Consider the following 23,963-nt stretch of genomic DNA (forward strand, 5'->3'; position numbering starts at 1 on the left):
AAATCATGACGCTGTGTATTATGTCATGTGTTGTTGTTCATCTGAGGTTGTATTTACCTAATTTTTAGACCTGCTAAGGAACAGATGATTGTTATTATGTCCTGATATGTAAAACCATAGAATTCAAAGAGGGTGTACTTTCTTTTTCACACAACTGTATATGTTAATGGACAACGTCTGTAATATAAAGATAATGAACATTCTGACTTTGCATGCTTCAAACTGGAAGTAGACTCACACGGAAAACATTTTATGGAAATATTTGTACTTGAATTCTTTTTAAGGCTGCACAGTCTGAAAGCTGCCATACTTACACTGCTGACCCCTGCAAAGTGTGTGGTTTTCCGCCGCCCAATAGCTTCTGGAGTTGTGACAAAAAGCTTTGGTCTCTCTGAACTTTTACTGTTTGCAGTCTTGTAGGGCTGAGGGCTGATGGGGCTGCAAGATGCTGAACGAGGACAAATGGGCATAACTAAGGTGTTTTTAAGAGAACATAGTTGGGGGTGCGAACATTGAAATGCCAGAAGCAGGAAGCAGCAAGGCAAGAGAAAAAGAAAGAGAAAAGAGGGAGGCTGTTAATACCAGCAGAAGATATCGTCTAAAACCAGAACCATCACTGTATTTTCAAAATGCATTCAAGACTATCTGCTTCACTTTAGATGTATTTATTGAGATTAATTGACCAGCAACGTGGTATGGTTTACTCAACAAGGCAGCAACTACAGCAATGGTTCTGGAACGACTTTGACAACCCGTATACCCTGGATTCCACATTGATTACTTTATCAGAATTATTGGTAAGAAATACGGTTGAAATTGTCAAGGTTTCTAAATTCAAAGTAAGCAACAAAGGATTCCCCCTGAAAAAAAAATCAAGGTTGGAGGCAGGAAAATGAAGCCAAACCCAAGTGGAGTAGCCCAGACAGAAACATCATGAACAGAGAAAGCAAAGCATAGGCAGACAGTGACATTACATTAAACATGCAAAGTATCGTATATATTACATTTACAAGTGTACATCCACCATACTGTACTAATCTCCCACAGCCTTTTTGCTACACGGTCAAGTTAATGAATGGAAATTTCTTCACAAGCACTTTCAAAGAAAATTGTCAGATTTGTGAATTGCTATATATTATTATTTATTTATCATTATTATTATTTTGACCACAAAATGTTGTCAATAAACGTTTTAGTCTCCACTCTCCTTTTTGTTTATTCCCCCCTCTAGAAGTCTTATGGACAACGTCAAAGTTTACAATGTAAAACAAACTATTACTACCACTACGAAAACCTACAAACTAGTCCCTATTGAAGTCTCCAGAAACCGTACACCTGAGATTTGTATCGCATGTTGGTTCACTTCCATGACATCATTACCATGTCGGTTCTGAACAAAACATTTGTCTTGATGAAATGACACATAAATCTTTTGAAAAGAATAGTCTGTATTTTCCGATTTCATGACAAGAACATGACATTGCAGTCACATGTCATTACTAAAATATATACTAGCAACACAGATGTGTTTATCGGTGACTATTTTAATTGCAGATCTGCAACACGAAAAAAATGAATTGGTATAAAATAAGTTATTAGCCTCTAGAAGTTCGGCAAAGGTCAATCAGCAGTTGTTTCAACTTTACTAGACATTTTAAGGGATTCCCTTATGCCGCAGTGGCAATCATTCAGCAAGTGAGAGATGTCCTTCAACTACTCGTAGGGAGTCAAATCTGTCATTAGAATTGAAAAAGGTTATTTTGCATGCAGAATGTTTTCCCTCGTCTTCTTTAATCTGACTATGTCTATAGCTAGTCTATATGAATGTGCATAGTGAGTTACCGCTAAAATACATTATATTAAAGAAGAATACATAATATAATAATAATAATAGCTTTATTAGTTTTTTTTTTTTTTGTAATCCCCTCCAAAAAACCCCCAACTATATAAAAATTAGTAAAACTGATGCCTTTCAGACAAGGTCTCAAAAGGTCCTGAAATCTTGCACTACTTAGATCTCTGAGCAGCAATACATGCCGTTCATCATGATGTCTCTGTTAAAATTGTAGCAAAGAAGGAGACCACATAACTTTAACCTTGCAGGGCTGAAAAGGACCCAGAGCACAACAACGCATGCACCTGAAAGCACTGATGCGGTTATAGCAATATGGAACATGCAGTATAATGATGTTAAGGTTCCTTGTTTTTTTTTATTTCACCCCGTCACATTGAGTGTGTCTAGCAACACAATGCTGTGAAATGCGTTGTGATGGAATTCTTATTGTAATATAAGTAAGTTACTTTTCATTTTAGCATAACAAAAAAATAGAAGCGGTGCGAGTGCGCAGTGATCCACGCATTGTGTTCTAAAAGTATAAGACAGAGAAGCGGAGGACCGCTGCGGACCACAAACACAAACAAAAATGAACAGAGATGCAAACAAAAGGTCCCACAGAAGCAAATGACCACCAATGAACATGTCTCCCTGATATATTGGCATTTTGCAATAATACACAGACACACCAGCAGAGAAAAGAGTAGTGAAATAGTATATTATGGTATACAGCAAGGTGCTAGCTTTGTAATAAGTAATTTCTTGTACAGAATAAAACAACCAATATTGTACATGACTATATTCTGTAAAAATACAGATGTATCGAGACAACCTAACTGACAATTCTGCCCCTACAGAAATAAACGAATGTGGGCTATATTTAATAGCATCCAACGTAGTAAATGACTCCTTAAAAAATATTTTTTAATCAATCTTTAATATTTATCCAGGAAATGTTTACTGAAGGTTTGCTGTCCTTCTCTTGCCAACGCGTTTCTCTTCCTAATTAGGTCTTTAGCAGAGTGGGACAAAGCCTACATACGGTAGTATTACCTTATCATTAGATTGGAATGAATTTGTAAATTGTCAAATATCTTTAGAAGTATTTTGTAATCATCATGATTACTTTATTTTTTTCAGTTTGGGGATTTATTTTCTTCTCAAAAGCAAATGAGCACCAAGAGTTAACACATTAAATATGTTACTGCCTTTAGTTTACTTGTTCCAGTTTGACAATAACTTGATTTCACAAATGTACCTTTGCTAGAAGGAAAAATATCCCGAAACGATCAACAATAAAGTTAATCATTGTCCCTCTAGACTTCCCCCTCAGTGCTACTTTATACATGGAGAGATTACTAACCCTTTCCCTTCCAACTTGTAATAATGTAATGCGTTCCAGGCACCTGTAGCTGAAAATGTATAAAGGGTATATTTATTAAATGGTTCTCTGCCCTAAGAAAGCCCAATCACTTGAATGTAATGTAAGGTGTGTTATGGGAAGCCACCATGTAGTGACTATGGACCAGTGTCAGTTCTTCAGTCTGATTAAGTTGAATCTTCTTCTTATCAGCAACTCTGCACACTAGCAAAACAAGTATTGTATAGAATCGGCAGCATGTTCTGGTTATGTTTTGGAGCAATGTGCGATATTAATTGTCGCTCGTTAACAGTCATTTATAAGGTTATGCTTCAGGGAATACACCCATATTTTGGTTTTAACCAACTACAAATCTGCACAGACCAGTGCAATGTCAAAGTCCTTTGATAAAGTTGAGCAGGCATCACTTATGTTGTTGCATATTAGTTGAACTTCCAGGGTATGTACTGTACTATATATGTCCACCTTGCAGCAATCTACCAATGGTCAGAGTGAATTCGGGACCATTATAAATCTACTGATCATGCTCTACTTACCTGGTAACCTATATATAGTACATTGCCATCATACAACCTGGCACATGGAAAGGCTTTTAATCTATTTCATTTTTAATTTATGGAAAAGAATTGTATTATCAAATGGCATCAGTGCACACATAATTCTGTAACCTTTAAAGCTCAGATAATATTAGCACTGGTCAATAAAGCCATTTAGACTACTCACAGTGGATAATTGCTCTGCTGGGAAGACAGGCACTGCATTGCACTAGCTTATTTGTGTCTGTTAATAAGCTGCTTCCCTTAGGACTATGGCCTAATTAATCATAACAGTGTACTTTAAACTACTCCTCTACAGAGAATAATGTATACTTCCACAAGATTTGTTAACTTGTTTAATACCAGAGGGTAGTGCACTTACAACACCTATTCAGCACTGAAGTCCTGACGTTTGTTGCCCCTGACCTGAAATGCTTTCGCTTTAGTTTACAGCAAAATTATCAGTTGATTTACAGGAATGACAAAAGTGCATGTGGTTGCATGTTTTTCAAACCTGCTTCAATTCCCCCATCTGCAAACCACTCCACAATCACATGGGTGGACCACAACATTCCACAGGAACGGGACCGTGCCCAGTTTTTCCTATACACACACAGAGCAGATGCAAATAAGCCTACAAAGATAAAAACACATTAGTCATGTCTACAAGTTTACCTGAGTCTCCAGACAGGGCAGCTGTGCTTTTACTTCTGGCCAGGTATGAGTGCGTGGGGGTCAATAGTCTACTAACGACACTGCTCTCCCATGGAGTGAGAGGCATTCGACGACCTAGATGTTACCACGAAAGGAAGATTAGACATAGGCAGATCCAGTGATTATTTCATGTTTCTTCATAGAATATTTAGATGCGAGTACACAATGTCCAGAAACACAAACACCACTACATGCACCAAGAGAAAATGCTGACCTATATATTTCTATCCGAATGATCTATGCAACTAATTATCCATACGGTACCTTGACAGCAATTACAGAAATCAATTTTTGTCAAACGCTCCAATTATTTATTTTCATGTCATTATTCCATCTTTGAGGATCTTAAACATTTTACAAGTTAACCTTGAGCTGACATTTCATATTTTTCTCTCTTACCAGGAACATCAATAGTTAAATTAGCTTTGAATGCAAGCAACAGGTCTACACACCTCTATCCCATACTTCATCTGCCTCTAATCGTTAGTTCTTGGAGCAAATAGCAAGTATAAACTTCTCCTATATCTCCAAACTGCGCTGTCCTCTGTTCTCAAAATGTGCGAAAGTGATCTAAAACTCAGTCCTGAAAGCAATCAAGACATTTAATACAGTTCTTTTAGTACTTTTTTCTTCATTTTTTTATGACAATTTTATGCCGTTTTTCCACTAAAATATGACTGCAATAATGAACAGTTAATGGCCACTGAAGTGTGACTGCACTAATCAAGAGCTAATGGCCACCAAAGTGTGGAGGTTCTAGAGCCCAAGCAAAATTAAAGTTGGAAACTACTGGAATCTTACACACAGTAGGTGCTCATTTTATTTTGATGGCTCATTTGAGATTTGGCCATCTTTATAGTAAGCTAAACACTGATGCCTATGTTTTTTTTCTATCAATTATTTATGTACTGTAAATCCTGTAACAAAACTCATCATATTAAATGGTATACTAAAGTCTGGCTGGTAAAGTTAGGTTATGGCAGAAGGACTGCAATACGAGCTGGAAAGCATTATGAACGAACACAAATTCATCTATAAGCGGTTTCTTAACAGAGGATTTTAGAAATGTATTTCCAATACAGGCCATATCTAACTTTACAGTCAGCATGCCCAACATTAATTTATTACACGCTGTGTAACGCATGCCCGGAAACACAAACATGGAATACAACACGCACAAAAAATGGAATGGCAGTATGACCTATAACAAAATAACACAACCATTAAATGCATGTATGACAATGAAAAAATATGCACAGTTACATGAGCACTATCACTTCACAAAACACAAATGTTTTAGAGTTTTCTCCTTTTCAACTTGAAATTATAACCATCAAGGATGTGCATGGGGAAAATGTCAAAAAATTACCATTTCTCAAGGAAGCAAAGTATGTTTATTTATTTTACAACCGGTAGAAGATCTGTTGACTGGGTTAACTCCTGATAATAAATCACGGAGTCAGGGATTTAATAAGCGGCACAGTGTCTACCAAGTAGTAGATCAAGAAACTGTGTCACCCCTGTGTTTTTTCCTCTTGAAGTCTTGGTTACACACATTGGTGCACCTGGACCATATATACTGTACGGGCACCAATAATGGTAGAAAAACTCCTGCAGAACTTTACTATCAGTAACTATATACTACTGGGGAGGCCTAAACATGGATGTTAAAAAGCCCAGGTATGTAATCTCCTGGATCTCGCTCAACACTGTACCTCTGTCTGGAGAATTTAGTAATGTTGCAGATGAGGTGGAGAGCCGCTTGTTAATAACTGGATCGACATGTTTCGTAAGGTTCATTGTTGAAACTGACCGCCTGTCTGGATCTAAAACAAATGGAGATATTGCTAATTGACAGCACGCATGCATGATTAATACTTTTAGAGATGTGCACACTTTTCACACGCGTTGGTGAGCTTTTGCAAATTTCCCCCTTTTCAGAGCGGCAAAATGGTTTGTTTTCAGCCAAAAGTTCGCAGCTAGTTTCACATAATGCTAAAAGTCAATAGGCATTGCATGTTCAATTCATTTAGATTACTTTTTGCTTTTAAAATTCTGATGAACGTCGAACAATTTGGGCTAGAACTTTTGGTGGCAAAAAAAGAAATTTAAATGTTTGCAGGTTTTTTAAGCAAATCTCTGTAGGTTTGCACATCTCTAATTATCATCTTTCTACTGTCTGATGAGATCATCACAGAACTGATCCCCCCAACCATTCCACTTCTCTCTGGGAGACCTGCAACGCTTCTGCGTGACTACAGAGCAATGTCAGACAAACCCCGCTGTGCTTAGCATTTTGTAGCCATTTGTAACACTCTGAATTGGTGTATTAACAGAGTATGTACTGAGATGGGGGGGAGCACAATTCTGATGGAGATGAGCATATTTATTTATGCCCAACTTTCAAGATTGTGATGTAACAACAAAGGCCATCTTTTTTCAAATATATCACTGAATATTGGAATCAAGCTCCAGTTCTGCAAATCAGGAAAAGCAGTATTACTCTGTAGCAGTTGTTACCACTACATTTGCACCACTGAGCAGTTGTTATAAATGGGTAACATGTTCAAAGCAGTCACAGTCTTAGCACTGCAGGTCCACCCACTACTGGAGAGCAAGGAGAACAGTTTGAGAAAGACCAGAAACAGAATGTTTGCAGACTACTTTTTCCAATTCGGATTGCTAACACGGTCACTTCTACAATACATACAGTACCAAAGGGTAAGGATCCCAAAAGGAGGAGATAGTTGAAGAGGGGAAGAGAAAGTGGGAGGAAGTTTTCATAACAATTTCTGCAGCATTTCAATAATCATAAAGGACACGTGAGAACAGAGCAATTTAGTAATTGCATCTCTAAATGCACTGGAGTTAAGGCAGACTGTCAGTGGAAAGCACATATACAGTCAATTTTAAACACAAGTACCGCGTTTTTGCAGTCACTGAAAATATTTTCTATGGCCCTATTTAACTTTCCTATGAGAAAGGCAATAATATAAATGTAAATAAACAATAGATGGCTGGTCAATTTTAGAAATTATGAATGGTTTTCCGTCAGAAACAAAACTCTGAGTATTGTATCTGTGGCTGCTTTACGCCAGACTGAAGGTAGAATCAGAGAATGGCTTCTACATAGGTAAAACTAGCAGAGCTGGAGAGAGAACAGACACAACACAGTGGTTTAAGTACCCCCTTTTTTAACACCACCCTTTGCTTGGAAGTGATGTGCCAGGTCAGCTAAAGCGACAGTGGTGAAAGATGACTCAACAAAGTAACCTGGGAACAGAACACGAGACAGTGAAGTAAAAGGCAAAATAGAAGATAAAGAAGCAAGTAATGTTAAAGATGTAAAACAAATGATGGAACAGTGAGTTAATTGAATTTACAGTACAAGACCAGAAGGTAATAAATCTATTACTGAATCAGTTTGGATGACGTACAGAAGCAGTTTACAGTGGTCTATGTGCCAGAAAATGAAACTCAGCCACTTAATCACTGGGTTTTATAGCCTGGCAAACAATAATAATTGATGCGCAAACACTTCAAGTGAAAGAAGCAGTGCTGGCTATATCAATCTGCGGGGACTACAAAAGAAAGGCTTAAAAAGGTCTAAAAGAAGCAGTAACTGAAAAGGGCCATGCATGGTATTACTGTACAATGCTAACTGTTGTTGTCTAAGTGGACCATACTGTGAAAGACCTTCAAGTTGAGATCAATACCATTTCATTATGACTTGATCTACATGACCTCTCCCTTCAGTATCTATAATGGATTATCAAATGTTAAATTCAGAGCAGTACATTCAGTTACATTTAATGACACCCATAAAACACACTATGAAAGATTATTTTTGTATATACCCATACTTTCTAGGCCAGTGATTTTCAGCCCTCTTCTAGGGAGAACCCCAGCAAGACTGTATTGTGGGTTTAACAAAACCTGGTTGTTGATATGTAATCTAAGTGCATGCTTGTGTTTAATTCCTTAGTCGTTTTTCCTTGGTCATTCCTAAAATCTGGTGTGGCTGGGTTTCCTGGTTTAGAGGGTTAAAAAATACCTCCTTGAAAATATTTCCAATGAGGGGAAGGAACAAATCAAAGCACATATTTATATTAATATTTCATTAATATTAATATTTCTTTATTTTCTACATAACGAAGACTTTTCAGTGCCTGCATTGTGATCTTTGGCTAATAGATCATTTGTGGCCTGTCAAACCTTTAATTAGATCAGCTTCAAGATATTCAGATATGTGAGACATGATGTTTTAAGATACCAAGATGTCATCAGACCTTCAAGATCCAGGAAACTCAGAGAATCACAAATGAACTGTACATTGAAAATGGTGTTCTGCTTTTGTTCCATAATTCTATGTTTGAAATATGAAGGCACCAGTAAAGACTTTTTCATCCTTCTGAGGCAGACCGAATGATGGTAACAATAGTATACAAATAATCTGTACCATGCTTTAAGATGTACTGTAACGTGTAAAGGTAGTACATAAGAACAGAGGTATTAATATGGTAATATACAGCTATTACAGTACCAATACAATCTCAAGAACAAAACACCAGCGAGACAGAGTACCATTTACAATCACATAGAAATACAGTTAATTGTAAGATGTTATATCTTAGGTGACAAAGTAAGGTTCACTCTGAACACCACGAAAACCTTTCAGTGCTATAACCTTGTAATATATGCGCCAACTACCCCATGAGTGTATGAGTATATATAACTAACACGGTACAGATACCTCGACATCGATATATATCTATATATATTTGTAAACTTATATTATTATGTTTATAATGCGACTGACAACTATTCCCCACAATGTTAATAGGAAAGGACCCCTTTTTACCTGGGCTGGTAATGCTTGTGCTGCTCTGCAGAGGCCCTCCCCATGACCATCTGTGGTTTCTCTGCTTGGGCTTCTGACTCCTTTCAATTGTCCGCTTCACCACAGCTTCATGACGCTCCTTAAACAGAAAGTACAAACTATCAGTTTCTCCTACAAACAAATATTACCCTCCATTGTAATGTTATCCAAAATAATCAGCACCTTCCTAAAACCATGTAGATCTTCCTCTAATCATTTATAATGTCATTTACATCTAACATGAAATGATGTAATAGCTGGTCGTGTCAATTTTTTAATTTGTAAGATGTTGTTTGCAAGTTTAATAAAAGTTAAGCAATAGATTTGAAAACAGGACCAGGGCAGGAATAGCGAGTCTTACTTTTTCCTCTTCTAGTTTCAGCTTTCGCTTCTCGTCAACCGCAGATCGTCGCCTTTCCTCTTTGACTCTCTGTTCCTCCAGCTTCTTCTTGCGCTCCTCCAGGTGTTTCTCAAAGTGCTGGCGTGCTCTTACTTCCTTTTCTAACCACAAAGACTCCCTGGCGACTAAAAAACAAAAAGCTCAAGTGAGAAAATGGAGTCTCTCTAGTGTATTGTTTCCAGGATACTCTTCTATAAATTGAGTTCCTCCACTCATAACTCAGCATAGTGGTTTTTTGGCCATGTTAGGGAAAGACTGAATGGTCCCCTTAACTTTGAAATTAGTTGTCCAATTTCTCTCTCTCTCTCTCTCAATATTATCTATAGCAATTCAGCAAACGAAATCCAAATGTTTTGCAGGAGAAATAGCTGCGTCTTCAAAAGCATTAACCTGAAACATACAGTATGTGCAGACTAGAGGCTTACAGCTTTTAGTGCCAGCAGGGTACAGTAGACCCATCCTTTCATTCTTTACAAATAGATTGAAAAAAATATAGTAATTAAAATCTGGTGATAATGTGAAATGTAATAATTTCTAACGTTCTAGATAAAAAAAAACACTGAAAAACAGAATTGTAGTAGCATTCTCATAATGTGCCAACGACGTACGTGCAGCACACTAAGAATATCCCTCTATGGGGCAGGCCCCAGTTGGGGTGTGGGCGGGCACACAAAAAGCGATGCGCAACCACCTTTGCCAAAACACAAGATTTTTGTCTTTTGGTGTGGCAGCTGAGCTGTGGTCACGTCACAGAGGCAGTGCAGCCAATGAGGGCGAACCAGCCGCATGATGTCATGGCCGCACCCCCACAATGCCCCCCCGTCACGATCTTCTGCTCTTCACCACAAACCACAGGTCGCGGCTCACACTGGTGTACGCGAGGCGCTCCGACGCGCGCATGCACGCAGTAACTGGGGCCGCAGCCATACATGTAAACTTAAATCAGCATAAATCACAGATTTTCTCCTCTGTATGGATGAAGTTACATAGTTACATATAGTAACTATGTAACTTCATTTGAAGTCTAATGAAAGCGATCCCAGTTATAACGCTGTCGCATCGGGTGGACCCCGAGCACTGTGTTACAACGGGGTTCACCTGTGTGTGTGTACAAATAGAAAGGATGTGTACGGAGCCCACTCATTGTATAGTTTATGACATACATGTGTGCATGCCTGTGTGCGCCCCGCATGTGCACGGTGTAGGTGCGTGCGTGCGTCTGGTCAGCGTGTGTCTGCGTATGGTGTGTGGGCCGCCTGATTCTTGGGCTGGTTGGTTGGGGCAGCCCTGCTTGTCAAGGTCATTTGTTGCCACGTGTTCCCCAAAACTTTACAAAAGAACAAGAGAGAAACAGCTGCGGAGGTTGAGAGAAATTCTTGAGCTGCTGCACCGATTCTCACACCTTAATTATACAGGGATGTGTGCATGCTCACGTCTCTGTGCAGGGGGATTGCTTTATCATTAGAATAGGGCTGGTCTGATTTCCAATTAAATGAAGGAGACGAGTGCACCTGATGCAACACATTTATCATCCTGCTGCTATGAATTCTGTGTCAAAACTTCTACGCTCTGGATTATGTCTAATTTATCTGACTAGTACCAGTAAATAGCAGGTGTCCCAAAGGATCCAGTTAGGTAAAACATAGAACTTCTTCTGCAGAAAGTAAGGAGGCCGACATATGAAAAAGTACCAACACAAATCTCAAATTATTCAGTGCGGGAAACCTTTGCAATTCATTGATTATCAATATAATATAATAATGCTGCACTGACATGCTTAAATAATACAATTCTTAACCAAGCAGCTTTTTTTTATTAGAACACGATTGAAAATAGATTTATGATTTGTCCGGGGCTGGAAAAATCCACTAATCTGTCACTAGCCAGACAAAATGATTGTTTTCCAACAGACAGAAAGCAATTAAATAAATAAAATAAGTGAATAAATAGTCATACCTCTCATGTGTTTATTGGTCAGGTTGTGTTTCTTTTGTGTACCCATCCGGCTTCACCTGCTCTCTCTTTCCCCTGAACCTATTTTTTCTTTGGCAAGACCTGGTCCACATTTCCTTCTTCTGTTATTACTCCAACTTATGCATATCCCTTCCTCTATCTCTCCTGCTCCTCCATTCTATTTTTCTTTCACCAATTTCTCTCCCCCCCCCCTTAGTACCCATAGTGCACTTTTTCACTTCTTTCTCTCCATGCTCACATTTCACTCCCTTCCTTCCTGTTGCTACCCACACACAGATCTTCCCCCGTCCCCTCCCTGGCCCCTTTTATCCAGAAATCACCCGCATGCAGGGCTTCAGTCCAGCAAGCGGCAGCCTTTGCCAGTTCTTGCAAATGCGTGCAAATCAGACACGCGGGCAGAAGATACAGAAAAGGAGCACGGGGGGTTCCATGCAGGGATAGATTTCCCCATTAGGCCTGGGCCGGCAACATTTGGGGGCAGCAAAAATGTCCGCCCCATATACTTTTACCGTGCTCTCTGGCCTGATGGGAAGACACTTAACTGTTGCGGCCGCCTCCTTACCTGCCGCCCTCCTCCTGAACCACAGCATCAAATGACACCGCGGGCGTCACCAATGCAGGGCATCCTGTTGTCTTGGCAATGTTATGCCGCAATGTACTATTGTCATGGCAACGCAACGCCATTTGATGTCGCGGAACCATGTTGATGTGACAATGCAGGAGGAGATGCCGCAGGACGATGCTGCCGCTGGAAAAGGTACGAGCCGAGGCCCCGCCCGGAGATTTCATAGATAAACCCATAGACCGGTGATACCAGGCTGAAACCCATAGCTTTTCACCATCATCTCTTAGCATACAATGCTTCCACTGCAGCCAGGGATTCTGGGAAATGAAAAGCAAATAAGTACACACCTTTTACGTTATGTCTATTATAACTTGGACCCCGTTTTACCCATCATAACTTGGGTAGAAAAAAAGCAATTTCAAAGAAATGGAATAATAAAGGAAGGTCATTTACACCACTCACTAGGTGATTTTTCCTACTTTTTTACTTTCTTATTGTTACAAGAATGTGTATGCACTACGCCTGGTAAATTAAAATAAACCCCGAAAACTATAGTAGCTAAAATACAACTGTTACATATGGAGATGCATTCCTCCACTGTTCTAAAACTAAACAGATCCCAAGTACAGTACACCGTTTTTCCCTGAGAAAGTCAATGAGCAATTACCACATGCAATAATCGGGCATCTGAAAGGGATGTGTCTGCTCATAACGGTTTGCTGCTGTCAAGTTTATTTCATGTGTTTTTGAGGATGCTGGACATTTAGTTATCTGCTTGTCCAGTTAAATAGATCCTGCTAGTTGATCACAGTGTTTCTCCCTTTCCAGACAAATTGCACCGAGTAATATATACAGTGTTCGACAAACCTATACATTTGCTCGCCCCGGGCGAGTGGATTTAACCCCCGGGCGAGTAAAGATTGGCCCAAACAGCACACGTTTGGTACTAGGTGGCGAGTAGATTTTTTTGTGCGGCGAGTAGATTTTTTGGTGATTTGTCAACCACTGAATATATGTATGCAAATATTTGCAGCCGTGACATAGCGATGAGTTTTTCCAGTTCCTTGCGGCTCACAGCGTACACAAAGCTTTCTATTAACGTAACCCACACAAACATGAGCACACACCATGTTATATACATGTACAATGGGGTTTCCAGTAAATGCATTTCAATGTCTTCCACTGGTACCCCCAAGCACTTTCGTTCATACAGTAGTTAAATTGCAACCAAGGAAATGTGGGCACAGAGTGTGTCACTTTTGGCTTGCTACCCATGTGCACGCATGGGTTCTTAGCTTATCCCTGTATGATGGAGGGCGTTGGCACTCTCTTACTCAAAATAGCAGTGTCAGGATTGATTTTTATTTATGTGAAGTGAACACATTTACTGCTTGAAGCAGCAATTCACCCTACTCTTTTATATATCATATATTTACTGAATAGGAATCGGATGTCTCCTGCAGCTAAACACCACAATTTTAACGCCAGGGACTCTCTGCTTCCACAAATAATTACCAGTAAAATGACCGGGTTTCAATCTCCCTTACGGGGAAACAAAATGGCTATCCCTCTTGAGGCATTTGTGCAGCCATTTAAATGCCCTTTAAAAACCAGCGCGTAATACAGGTTACTTCACCAGTATGGATCGCAGAAACCGGGGCGACCTCTGAGCTGAAAACTCTATGGAGGACCCACTGTTCCAACCATGTCAAAAACAAAACGAGGGTTACATGGGGGGAGGGCATTTCTGCTTTAAAGGTTTGGCACTGAACTGCTTTGAAATATGGTACTGGTGCAGCTGGTTACATGGTAGGGATTAAATAACAAAATTAAAAATCAATCTTACATTAAAAGAAAGGAAAAGGGAGGGGGGAAGCTCAATTACTGTGTTACGGATGTGTCTAAGACTTTTGTGCTAGGGAGTAAGTTTTACAGCCAAAGAACAAATATTTGCCGAAGAGACATACCCATAAGCTTTTCCCGTTGCTCGCGGCGCTCTCGAGCAAGTCTTTGTCTCTCATCAACCTTAAGAATAGGATAACATTCTGGAAAATGACATAAAAAACACGACAATATTAGAGTGGAAAATAGCTGTCAACACAATAGCCTTGAAACGGTTATGACTTGTGCTGTTGAAAGAGATTGAGAAATGTATTGTAGCATATTTAAGAAACCAAGAGCGTACATGTGAGGTAAATATTGATGCAGTTCTCACCCTACCTACAGCTCTTGCAGTCAGAAAATTAAATATATGTTTGTGTACTGTACACATCCTGCCTGGCGTGCAGCTGAAAGGCTGTGCTGCAATACAAGCCCAATATACGTTCAATACCAGATTGAAACTTATTTGGAAGGGGTTGTTCCATTTCATTACTTACTACATTCAAGATGAATGATTTGGAACATGTAATATATTATCGGTGTATTCAGATTTGGCCACGGTCACATTTTGTAAAACAAACAAAAGTATTTTGATGTGCAATACCATTACAAAGGACTAGTACAATGCAATAAAACAAACAAACAATGCAGGATCGTCAATATGTATGTTATTTTATATATTCCCCTTTGCAATGTAATGTAATTCATTTTACTCTGCATTCCTAAATTAATGTGGAGAAATATATGTCTCATAACAATTATAGTTATAAGGCTCCATACAGATCATGTTTGCAGGCGTACACTGTTTTGGTGTTACTGATGTTACCTCTGCATACTTTCAAGAAATCAACAAGGGAAGTATAAGAGACAGATTCTCTCCATATGGAGCATGGCTATTGCACCTTGAGCTATGGATTCAGCGTGGAGCTTCCCCTAGGACAAACATTTAGCTTAATCTGCCTAGACTGTATGTTATATTCCATGAAGTCTAAAGGCTTAATCAAAACTCAGTCATGTGACCGAAAGGGCCATGTGGGTGCTAGAAAAGGGTAAATGTCACATACCCCTCTATGTATGTCGAGCATACTGTAAATAGAATGGGAAAGGATCAGTACGTCAGATGTCATCTACCATCATCAAGGCTATTATGGTCCACCATTTAACAACAGCTATGATGAATTAGGAGATGACACTGGTCTCTTCAACTTGAGGACAGAACCGTGATGTTCAAGCAGCAATTCGAGTTGCTAGTTTTTGGGTGGCGTGGGGGAGGGGGAAGGGGGTATTGCTCACTTTAGAAGCTCAGAGGTGTGAGGGGGGGGGGGGGATCTCGCAGAGATCAACTGCACTTATCCCATTTATAGGACCCCCAAGCTTTCTCATTTAACCCCTTAATTTTCAGGACGAGAACAATATGGCAGCTGGGTAAGCAGTGGTAAAAAACTACAAATATGGCCACTGGGGTCACCAACAGAAATGACGTTGTTTCTTTCTCTTGGTGACCCAGGCAGCCATATTTGTAGTTTTGTTAGCAAAAAAAAAACCCACACACAAGCACTAAAAGTCAGAGAGTTCTTCAAGACCCTCAGGATTATTCAAGCTGAATAAAAAAAATATTTGGAGGGTATAGCTGCTTTCTTCGTTAATTAAAATATTGAAAGCTGCTTGTTCATATTGCGTAAAACACCACCATTAAGTAGAGCAATAAACTGCAGTGACATAACAATGGTAACTACCTGACTTGGATCCATTATTCTCCTTCACAGGTTGTCCTTGTGTTGCAGAGATGGGACGATTCAATGGTGCTACTTTCTTCTCTTGAACTTTAGCCTGAGAACCATCAGGAGCTGAGAAAAAAATAGAAACATGCATAAAAATATATACATTATAAAATATATAAATATATACATATGTACACACACCTCATTGGGAGGCCTTCATCCAGCAGTGGATCGACAAGGGCTGAATTATATATATCGACAAGAGTTGATTATATACAGTTGTGTGAAAAAGAAAGTACACCCTCTTTGAATTCTATGGTTTCACATATCAGGACATAATAACAATCCTTAGCAGGTCTTAAAATTTGGTAAATACAACCTCAGATGAACAACAACACATGACATTACACCGTGCTATGATTTGTTTAACAAACATAAAGCCAAAATGGAGAAGCTATGTGTGAAAAACTAAGCAGACCCTTACTGCTTCCATGAGAATTAAGATGCTAAGTAGCAGACAGGTGCTGTTAATCAAATGCCCTTGATTAATTGATCATCAGCAAGTGTGACCACCTCTATAAAAGCCGAAGTTTTAGCAGTTTGCTGGTCTGGAGCATTCAGGTGTGTGTTAACACAATGCCAAGGAGGAAAGACATCAGCAATGATCTTAGGGAAGCAATTGTTGCTGCCCATCAATCTGGGACGGGTTAAAAGGCCATTTCCAAACAATTTAAAGTCCATCATTCTACAGTGAGAAAGATTATTCAAAAGTGGAAAACATTCAAGACAATTGCCAATCTTCTCTGGGGTGGACGTCCCAGCAAATTCACCCCAAGGTCAGACCGTGCAATGCTCAGAGAAATTGCAAACAACCCAAGACTTACATCTCAGACTCTACAGGCCTCAGTTAGCATGTTAAATGTTAAAGTTCATGATAGTACAATTATAAAAAGACTGAACAAGTATGGTTTGTTTGGAAGGGTTGCCAGGAGAAAGCCTCTTCTCTCTAAAAAGAACATGGCAGCACGACATAGGTTTGCAAAGTTGCATCTGAACAAACCACAAGACTTCTGAAACAATGTCCTATGGACAGATTAGACCAAAGTGGAGATGTTTGGCTATAATGCACAGCGCCACGTTTGGCGAAAACCAAACACAGCATATCAGCACAAACACCTCATACCAACTGTCAAGCACGGTGGTGGAGGGGTGATAATTTGGGCTTGTTTTGCAGCCACAGAACCTTGCAGTCATTGAGTCGACCATGAACTCCTCTGTATACCAAAGTATTCTAGAGTCAAATGTGAGGCCACCTGTCCAACAGCTAAAGCTTGGCCGAAATTGGTTCATGCAACAGGACAATGATCCCAAGCGCACCAGTAAATCTACAACAGAATGGCTGAAAAAGAAAAGAATCAAGGTGTTGCAATGGCCAAGTCAAAGTCCAGACCTCAACCCGATTGAAGTACTGTGGCTGGATTGAAGTGCTGTGGCTGGACCGTAAGAGAGCTGTGCATAAACAAATGCCCACAAATCTCAATGAACTGAAGCAACGTTGTAAAGAAGACTGGGCCAAAATTCCTCCACAAAGATGTGAGAGACTGATACAGTCATACAGAAAACGATTACTTTAAGTTATTGCTGCTAAAGGTGGTTCTACAAGCTATTGAATCATAAGGTGTACTTAGTTTTTCACACATAGCTTCTCCATTTTTTTTGTTAAATAAATCATAACACGGTGTAATATGTCATGTGTTGTTGTTCATCTGAGGTTGTATTTACCTAATTTTAAGACCTGCTAAGGAACAGATGATTGTTATTATGTCCTGATATGTAAAACCATAGAATTCAAAGAGGGTGTACTTTCTTTTTCACACCACTGTATATATAATCATATTAAAGTCAGAACCTTACATTCCAGAACTAGAGATCGGTGACTTTTTCACCCGAAAAAACACAAATTATACGCAATTTCAAACTTTTACAAAGTCCTTACAAATGTTTCAAGATTAGTAAACTTTTTAAAAAATCCAACAACCAAAACAAAACCATGATTTAAAGTGCCAAGCCTTAAAGTCCCCCTCACCAGACTCTCTACTTTTAATTTTTTTATTTACTAGCATGAAAATAGAGGGGTCGCCAGAGGTGAAAATAATGGTTTAGCTCCGGGAACGCCTGGTTCCTGAGATACACACCCTGGGAAATCCCGTGTCACGGGAGCCAAAAGGAAGCCGTAACAGATGACGATGTGGCTTCCTGTTGGCCCGAGTGACGCAGGATATTTAAACCCTCTGGGTGTACTGCAATGCACTGCTTCTGCTGATAAGTATGTCCGGAACCAGGGTTCCCCAGAGCTGAAAATAGCCCCATTCATCTCTGGCGACCCCTAGCTCCCATTCTGGATTTGGGGTAATAAAAATAGAGGGGAGGGAGGGGAGGAGAGAGATAGCAAACAAGGAAAACTGCTATTTTCATATACAGTATTTAGACTAAGCCAGCATATAAAGCCCCATCTTTGTAGCTATTCTTCTTCTCGCTATATATTGCTCGAGATCATATTTCCGTAGAGCTCTTCTGGCATGTGAAAGCTTTAGGTCCTGGCATTCTTCTTTTGATCTCTTCTGACTAAACAATGCCCTCCTGATAATTATGGCTGTCAAAAAAGATGAAAGCCTACGCATAAGAAAGCAGAGCAAGAGATCCTGTAGTTGGGGGTGAACATTTCCAGCGGTAACTTTTAAACACTTCTAGAAAAATATAGAATTCAGAGACAAAACGTAGCTTTAGTAGGTAAAAGCTACTTTAAAAATGAAGTAGCTGTAGTGGGTTTCAATGATAGCTGCCATTAAAGCAGTAACCCCAAAACTTTGAGTTTAACTCCTATAATGTCAGTATCCTGCCCCCTGAGCATTTCGTGCTCTTTTTAAAGAGGCAATCCAAGCGTGCAATGTTTCTTTCCATATAGGATTGAAGTAGGGGGTCTCCGGAGCTGAACCCCACTAATTTCCACTCTGGGGACCCCCTGTTTCCATATATACTTACCTCCTTAGGGGGTGTCAGTTGCAGGGTTCACTTAATGGTAGAGTTTCAAAGTTCCCGCAGACTATGAACCAATAGGAAGCTGTGACCTCATCAGGTTTGGCTTCCTATTGGCCCATGTGGCGCAGGCGCTTCAAACCCCAGCTAGAGCTGCTACCGGCACCCATTATGGAGATCTGTATCTCTGGAAGCAGGGGGGCCACAGAGCTGAAATTAACGGGGTTCAGCTCCAGAGACCCCCTGCTTCAATCCTATGTGACAAATTATAATAATCAAAACAAATCCCTAGGATTGCTCCTTTAAATGAAAAAGGCTTTCCTTAATCTCTAGCTTCTGAGGTTACCATGGTAAACTGTAGACTGCAAAGGACTATGGGGTACAAATAAGTGTAACCTCCAAGACACTTGAAATGTTTCTATCTTCGGAACAAAGCATCAGAATTTAAAACCAAAACAGTATTAGAAAGGGCAAGAAAAGCGCTCTTAAATACTAAAAGGCAAAAAAAACCAAGGCAATCAGCACGGATTGCTGCTATAATTGAATTAAATAATGCCAGCAATAAGCAGACGATTATCATTAAAAACATCCTGTATGTAGTGACTTGGTCCCTGGTCACAATGGAGGAATACAAAGGGTATTGGAGCCACTACAAGCTAGCTTTCGTTATTCAGGCTCGAGATGAATGACTGTAGCTTAAAGCTACATTACAAAAGTATTATGTTGCAATCATAAATACAAAAGGCTGGCGATTGTTAGTGGGGGTCGTGTTTGTATTTCACCTCTCAATCCTGAAATTAGCTTTTGACATCTTCATCCCAAACCCAATAATAACAGGACACAAATTATTATCAGAAAGTTGATTCAAATTCAATATGATATACACCTCTCTGTGAAAGTCCAGTAAAAGGAAATTGCTGCTGGCATCCTAGTGAGATTTTCTTATTTAGGAATGTAACATATATATGGTTATGGCCTTCAATGTAGGTCAGTGAGTAATATTTTAACATGGCTATATATTTCAGCATCCCGACAGCTAATCTTGCCTTGGGCTGCAGCCTGAGCAAGGGGAAATTTGCACAGCTCGAGAGCCAAAACTAGCAGAGATGTCAACCTCCAAAGACTGCTATAAGTGAGATTTGGGGCTCTGGTTCACGCAAATGGCAAGTGTCAAGTGTCGATTGTCGATTTAGAGCAGTGAGACTCCATTAACATTTGTGAGATTTCTTACGCAACAAATCTGTGAGACTCACAAAAATCAATGAGTTGATATGTCGCACACAGATGTGTATGTGTGTGGTCCTGACGAAGGGTGGGCTAGATAAAGGATGCTCCGATAGTTCGCCCACTTTGAATTTTGGTGCTGTATGTGCTGATAGATAAAGAATTTTTTTTTTTTTTTTAAATTGTAACTTGACAGGAGGTCTGCGGACAACCATTTATTTTTGTTAGTATACCCTGATCGCATAGGTGGACTAAAACCGACTGTGTGACACCCATGATAAGCGACTTTAATTCTGCTTGTATGTACTTGATGAGTATCAACTACTACATATATGACTGCACACACAGGTTAAAGTGCCAAATGGAAGACATATGTGGTGCAAGGTAAAGGGGATTAAATAAGTCACTTTATATCACGGGTGATCTATAATACCAACACAGCACTATTAGTAGTAAATAAAGGGTAATTTATTATGTCCAAGAATAAACATAAACCCCGAGGAAGGGGACCGAAACGTCAGGCTTATGTTTGCATCTTGGACATAATTAATTACGCTTTATTTACTACTAAGAAATTGACATATAAATAGATAGATATATACGTGCATGTATAACTACAGTATTTAAATATTCACCTTACAAGTAAGAATAGGATGAATGTGAGGAAGTATGGATGACAAAGATGCTCCAGTGTGGATCACAGAACTATATTAGGTAATATCTTTATTTTTAGTTTTTAACTGTAAACTCTAACATCTCTTACTAAAGTCTTTATTACTGAATTATTATTATTTTGGCACACAACCAAATATGTAGAATTGCCCACAGAGTGTAAAAGAAGTTCATGTCAAGGAGAGAGTTTAATATTCATCACATAGAAAAGAATTGTTACAATAACTGGATAATTCCCTACAGGACATAAATAGCAAGGCTGCCAGCCTAGTCCCATTAATATTGTGCCAGGGTAATGTGTATAAGGCTATAAGACACAAAACAATAGACAAGGCATATCGTCTGCTATTCATAAACTATGACGTATGCAAAGGGCCTTAAGCAAATTAGTTTTGCAGCCAACACACGGACATCTATTATCCAATGTGTAATCAATACTAGACTGCAGATGCTCAGCGAACGAATAAACCAATGTCAACCCAGCTCATGTCCCTGACTCATTTATTACAGGATGCTCCTCTACATTGCCTAACATTTTGAAACATGCTATGTCAACAGTGTGATCATGACGATTATTTATGGTTCCAAGGTAATAATACATCCCAAAATACATTGTGATGTGATATATATATATATATATATATATATATATATATATATATATATTAAATATAATTAAATGGTGCCCTGACACATACAGTATACTTCGTCAGGAAAAAAACATTTTGTTTTCTAAATAAAAAGAAATATGTTCATATAACTTAAATATGATAAAAATAATAAGCTGGTTAATATTCAGAAATGTCACCTATGACAAAATAATGAGACGGTCTTATTTAGCTTTAAAGACTTAAAATTGAGGGTTATACATTTGTGCTTTGCTGGACCAATGAATCATGTTATTAGGAATATAGGACTATTATAGAAGTCAAAAATGAAGTAATACAGTAGTACTTTTTGTTGTATCGGTAGAAAAAGTTGTTCAAGTAGGTCACAGTCCACAGTGTTATAAACACAAGAGGGCAGTGTCTGATCAATTTATCTGGAGTTAGGATTTCCTCCACTAGGCATTTTGAAACCAGTTTGGTCATAAATCATTCAGTCAATCCAAGGACGCCCATGTGACAAAGGCAGGGTTTACAGAACACTGTACTGTAGATCTAAAGTCTTTCCGTACCTGACAATGACCTACAACTGATTCCATTTCCTGCTCCTGCACCAAACGGTGACATGGCACGTCATCATAGGCTCTGGCTGTCACTCACACATCTTCACTACATAGACTTGCCTAACCAGTTGTTACATAGCCTAGGCCTCTGCTATAAACATGGTCTCTTAGAAGTTCTGCAATGCTTAAACTGCACAGCGATACCATTTGATATATAATAATACCATACTAAGGTTTTGAAATAATCGTAAAAAATATTCACAACGTACAGTATGTTGGATAATTGTGGCAGGTAAAAAAAGTCAAAGGCGACAAACTTTGATGAAAATTCCCTAACATGAATATCTTACTCAAAGAGCAATTTTAACGGCAAGTGCCGTGTTTCCGATGCGATGCTGCTCACTTGACTGACAGACGGACGCGGTCTTCCAGCACTGGAAGGTGCCTTAGGCCTCGGCCATGTTACGTGCTTGCTGGCGGAAGCGCGCTGAGGCGCGCTCCCGCTCAGCACTGAGCCCCTACAGCCGCAATTAGAGCGGCTTTAGTAGGGGCTCACCTGCGCTTACGCGCGCTTGCGGAAGCGCAGGTCTTGGGGGAATTTAAAATTCCCCCGCTTGCCGGCGAGACAGGCCGGTCACGTGAGCGGTTCGCCCAATGAGGGCGCCCCCGCCCGCCCCCGGACCGCCCCCTGACGGCTGCTGAGAGCGCTTGCGGTAAGCAACCGCAAGGCCAGGGAAAGCACCCGTTTTCCCTGCGCCTCAGCGCGCCTCAGCACGCCAGCAGGGACCGTGGACTCGGCCTTATGGAGTCGCACTGCTTAATATACAATGCACCAAATGGATTTGGTCAAAAAATAAATAAAAAGTTATCAAGGAGTGCACGTGTTTTGACCTTACGAAATCGACAAATAGCCTACACGCGAACTCTAGGGAAATAAGTCAGGATAGATTCTTATATCTCAATAATCACACATTACCCTGGCTGATTCCTCTTCAGGCTGCCAGACCACTAGAAGGGAAGGGACATTTTCATTTACCCGATTTATCATTCTTTTTCATACAGTAGGTGCAGCAGATCCTTGCCTCCACAGGCATTAATTATCTCAGCTACCCTCGATCCGGGTTTCCCATGGTCAAATGCCATAGATCCTGCTTCCCAGTGCACGCAATATGGCCGCCTATTTCAAAAGATGAAGTGATGTCACTTCCTAAATAGTTGCTATAGCAACACAAGGAAGCTTAATACATTACAAAGGGCATTATAGAGTGGGGGAAAAGGGGGTGAAAGGCAGCGAGTATCCAATACTACACAACTGGTTTATTGAGGAAAACACACACATACACATGATTTTGAATGAAATGCTGATTTCAACATACAAAAGACCAGCAGCAGGCCAATGATGGGAATTCACAGAGTATACCATGTATAAATGGTGTATAAATCACCTGGAAAAGTAGTGTGACCCCAGTTTTATCCTTGAGTGAGCAATGTCAAGTGTGGCCGCATTGAATTATTAGGCAACAAATACATTATTTCCCATGATCGGAAATGGCAAACATATTTTTCGATTACCAAATATACCAGTCGTTATCAAGTTCTTCAACAGAAGACAAGAAAACAAATATAGTGGTCTTTTCCAAGGAAACTTCAACAAAAAGAGATTATTGCACCCCTAACCCTCTTACTGTTAGAGTCCCAGAGGACTTATCTGAGATCAGACTCCAAAAGACTGTTCATGGTCCCAAGGCTCAACAAAGTATCCGGCCGCTCCTCCTCTTATCGTGCACCCCAAAACTGGAACAACCTACCGGAGACTCTCACATTCAGCACCAGTTTAAGTTCTTTCAGATCTAAGGCCGTCTCACATTTTAATCTGGTCTGTAACTGTTACATACGCCCATAATATACATCTTCTTTAACTGTGCATGCAATGTCTTGTATATAATGTATACCCTGTTCACTTATATAACTGTATTTG

General features: G+C 39.7%; 1 protein-coding gene across 8 annotated transcripts in view; it reads right to left on the reverse strand.

Annotated features, from left to right (window-relative positions):
* MAP7 (microtubule associated protein 7) overlaps nucleotides 1-23,963 on the reverse strand; it is a 162,887-nt gene that overhangs the window by 34,890 nt on the left and 104,034 nt on the right. For 5 of the 8 annotated variants that reach the window (XM_075597429.1, XM_075597426.1, XM_075597431.1 and 2 more), the window contains exons 2-9: nucleotides 15,901-16,011; nucleotides 14,251-14,328; nucleotides 9,706-9,869; nucleotides 9,327-9,444; nucleotides 7,652-7,738; nucleotides 6,181-6,291; nucleotides 4,427-4,540; nucleotides 315-472 (exon numbers count right to left, since the gene is read on the reverse strand). In XM_075597429.1, the coding sequence (XP_075453544.1) occupies nucleotides 315-472; nucleotides 4,427-4,540; nucleotides 6,181-6,291; nucleotides 7,652-7,738; nucleotides 9,327-9,444; nucleotides 9,706-9,869; nucleotides 14,251-14,328; nucleotides 15,901-16,011 (941 nt within the window). The remainder of the gene's footprint in view (nucleotides 1-314; nucleotides 473-4,426; nucleotides 4,541-6,180; nucleotides 6,292-7,651; nucleotides 7,739-9,326; nucleotides 9,445-9,705; nucleotides 9,870-14,250; nucleotides 14,329-15,900; nucleotides 16,012-23,963) is intronic. The other 3 variants (XM_075597427.1, XM_075597428.1, XM_075597430.1) reach the window with 3 other exon arrangements.

Source organism: Ascaphus truei, chromosome 4, assembly GCF_040206685.1.
Source record: "Ascaphus truei isolate aAscTru1 chromosome 4, aAscTru1.hap1, whole genome shotgun sequence".
NCBI classification, from domain to species: domain Eukaryota; kingdom Metazoa; phylum Chordata; class Amphibia; order Anura; family Ascaphidae; genus Ascaphus; species Ascaphus truei.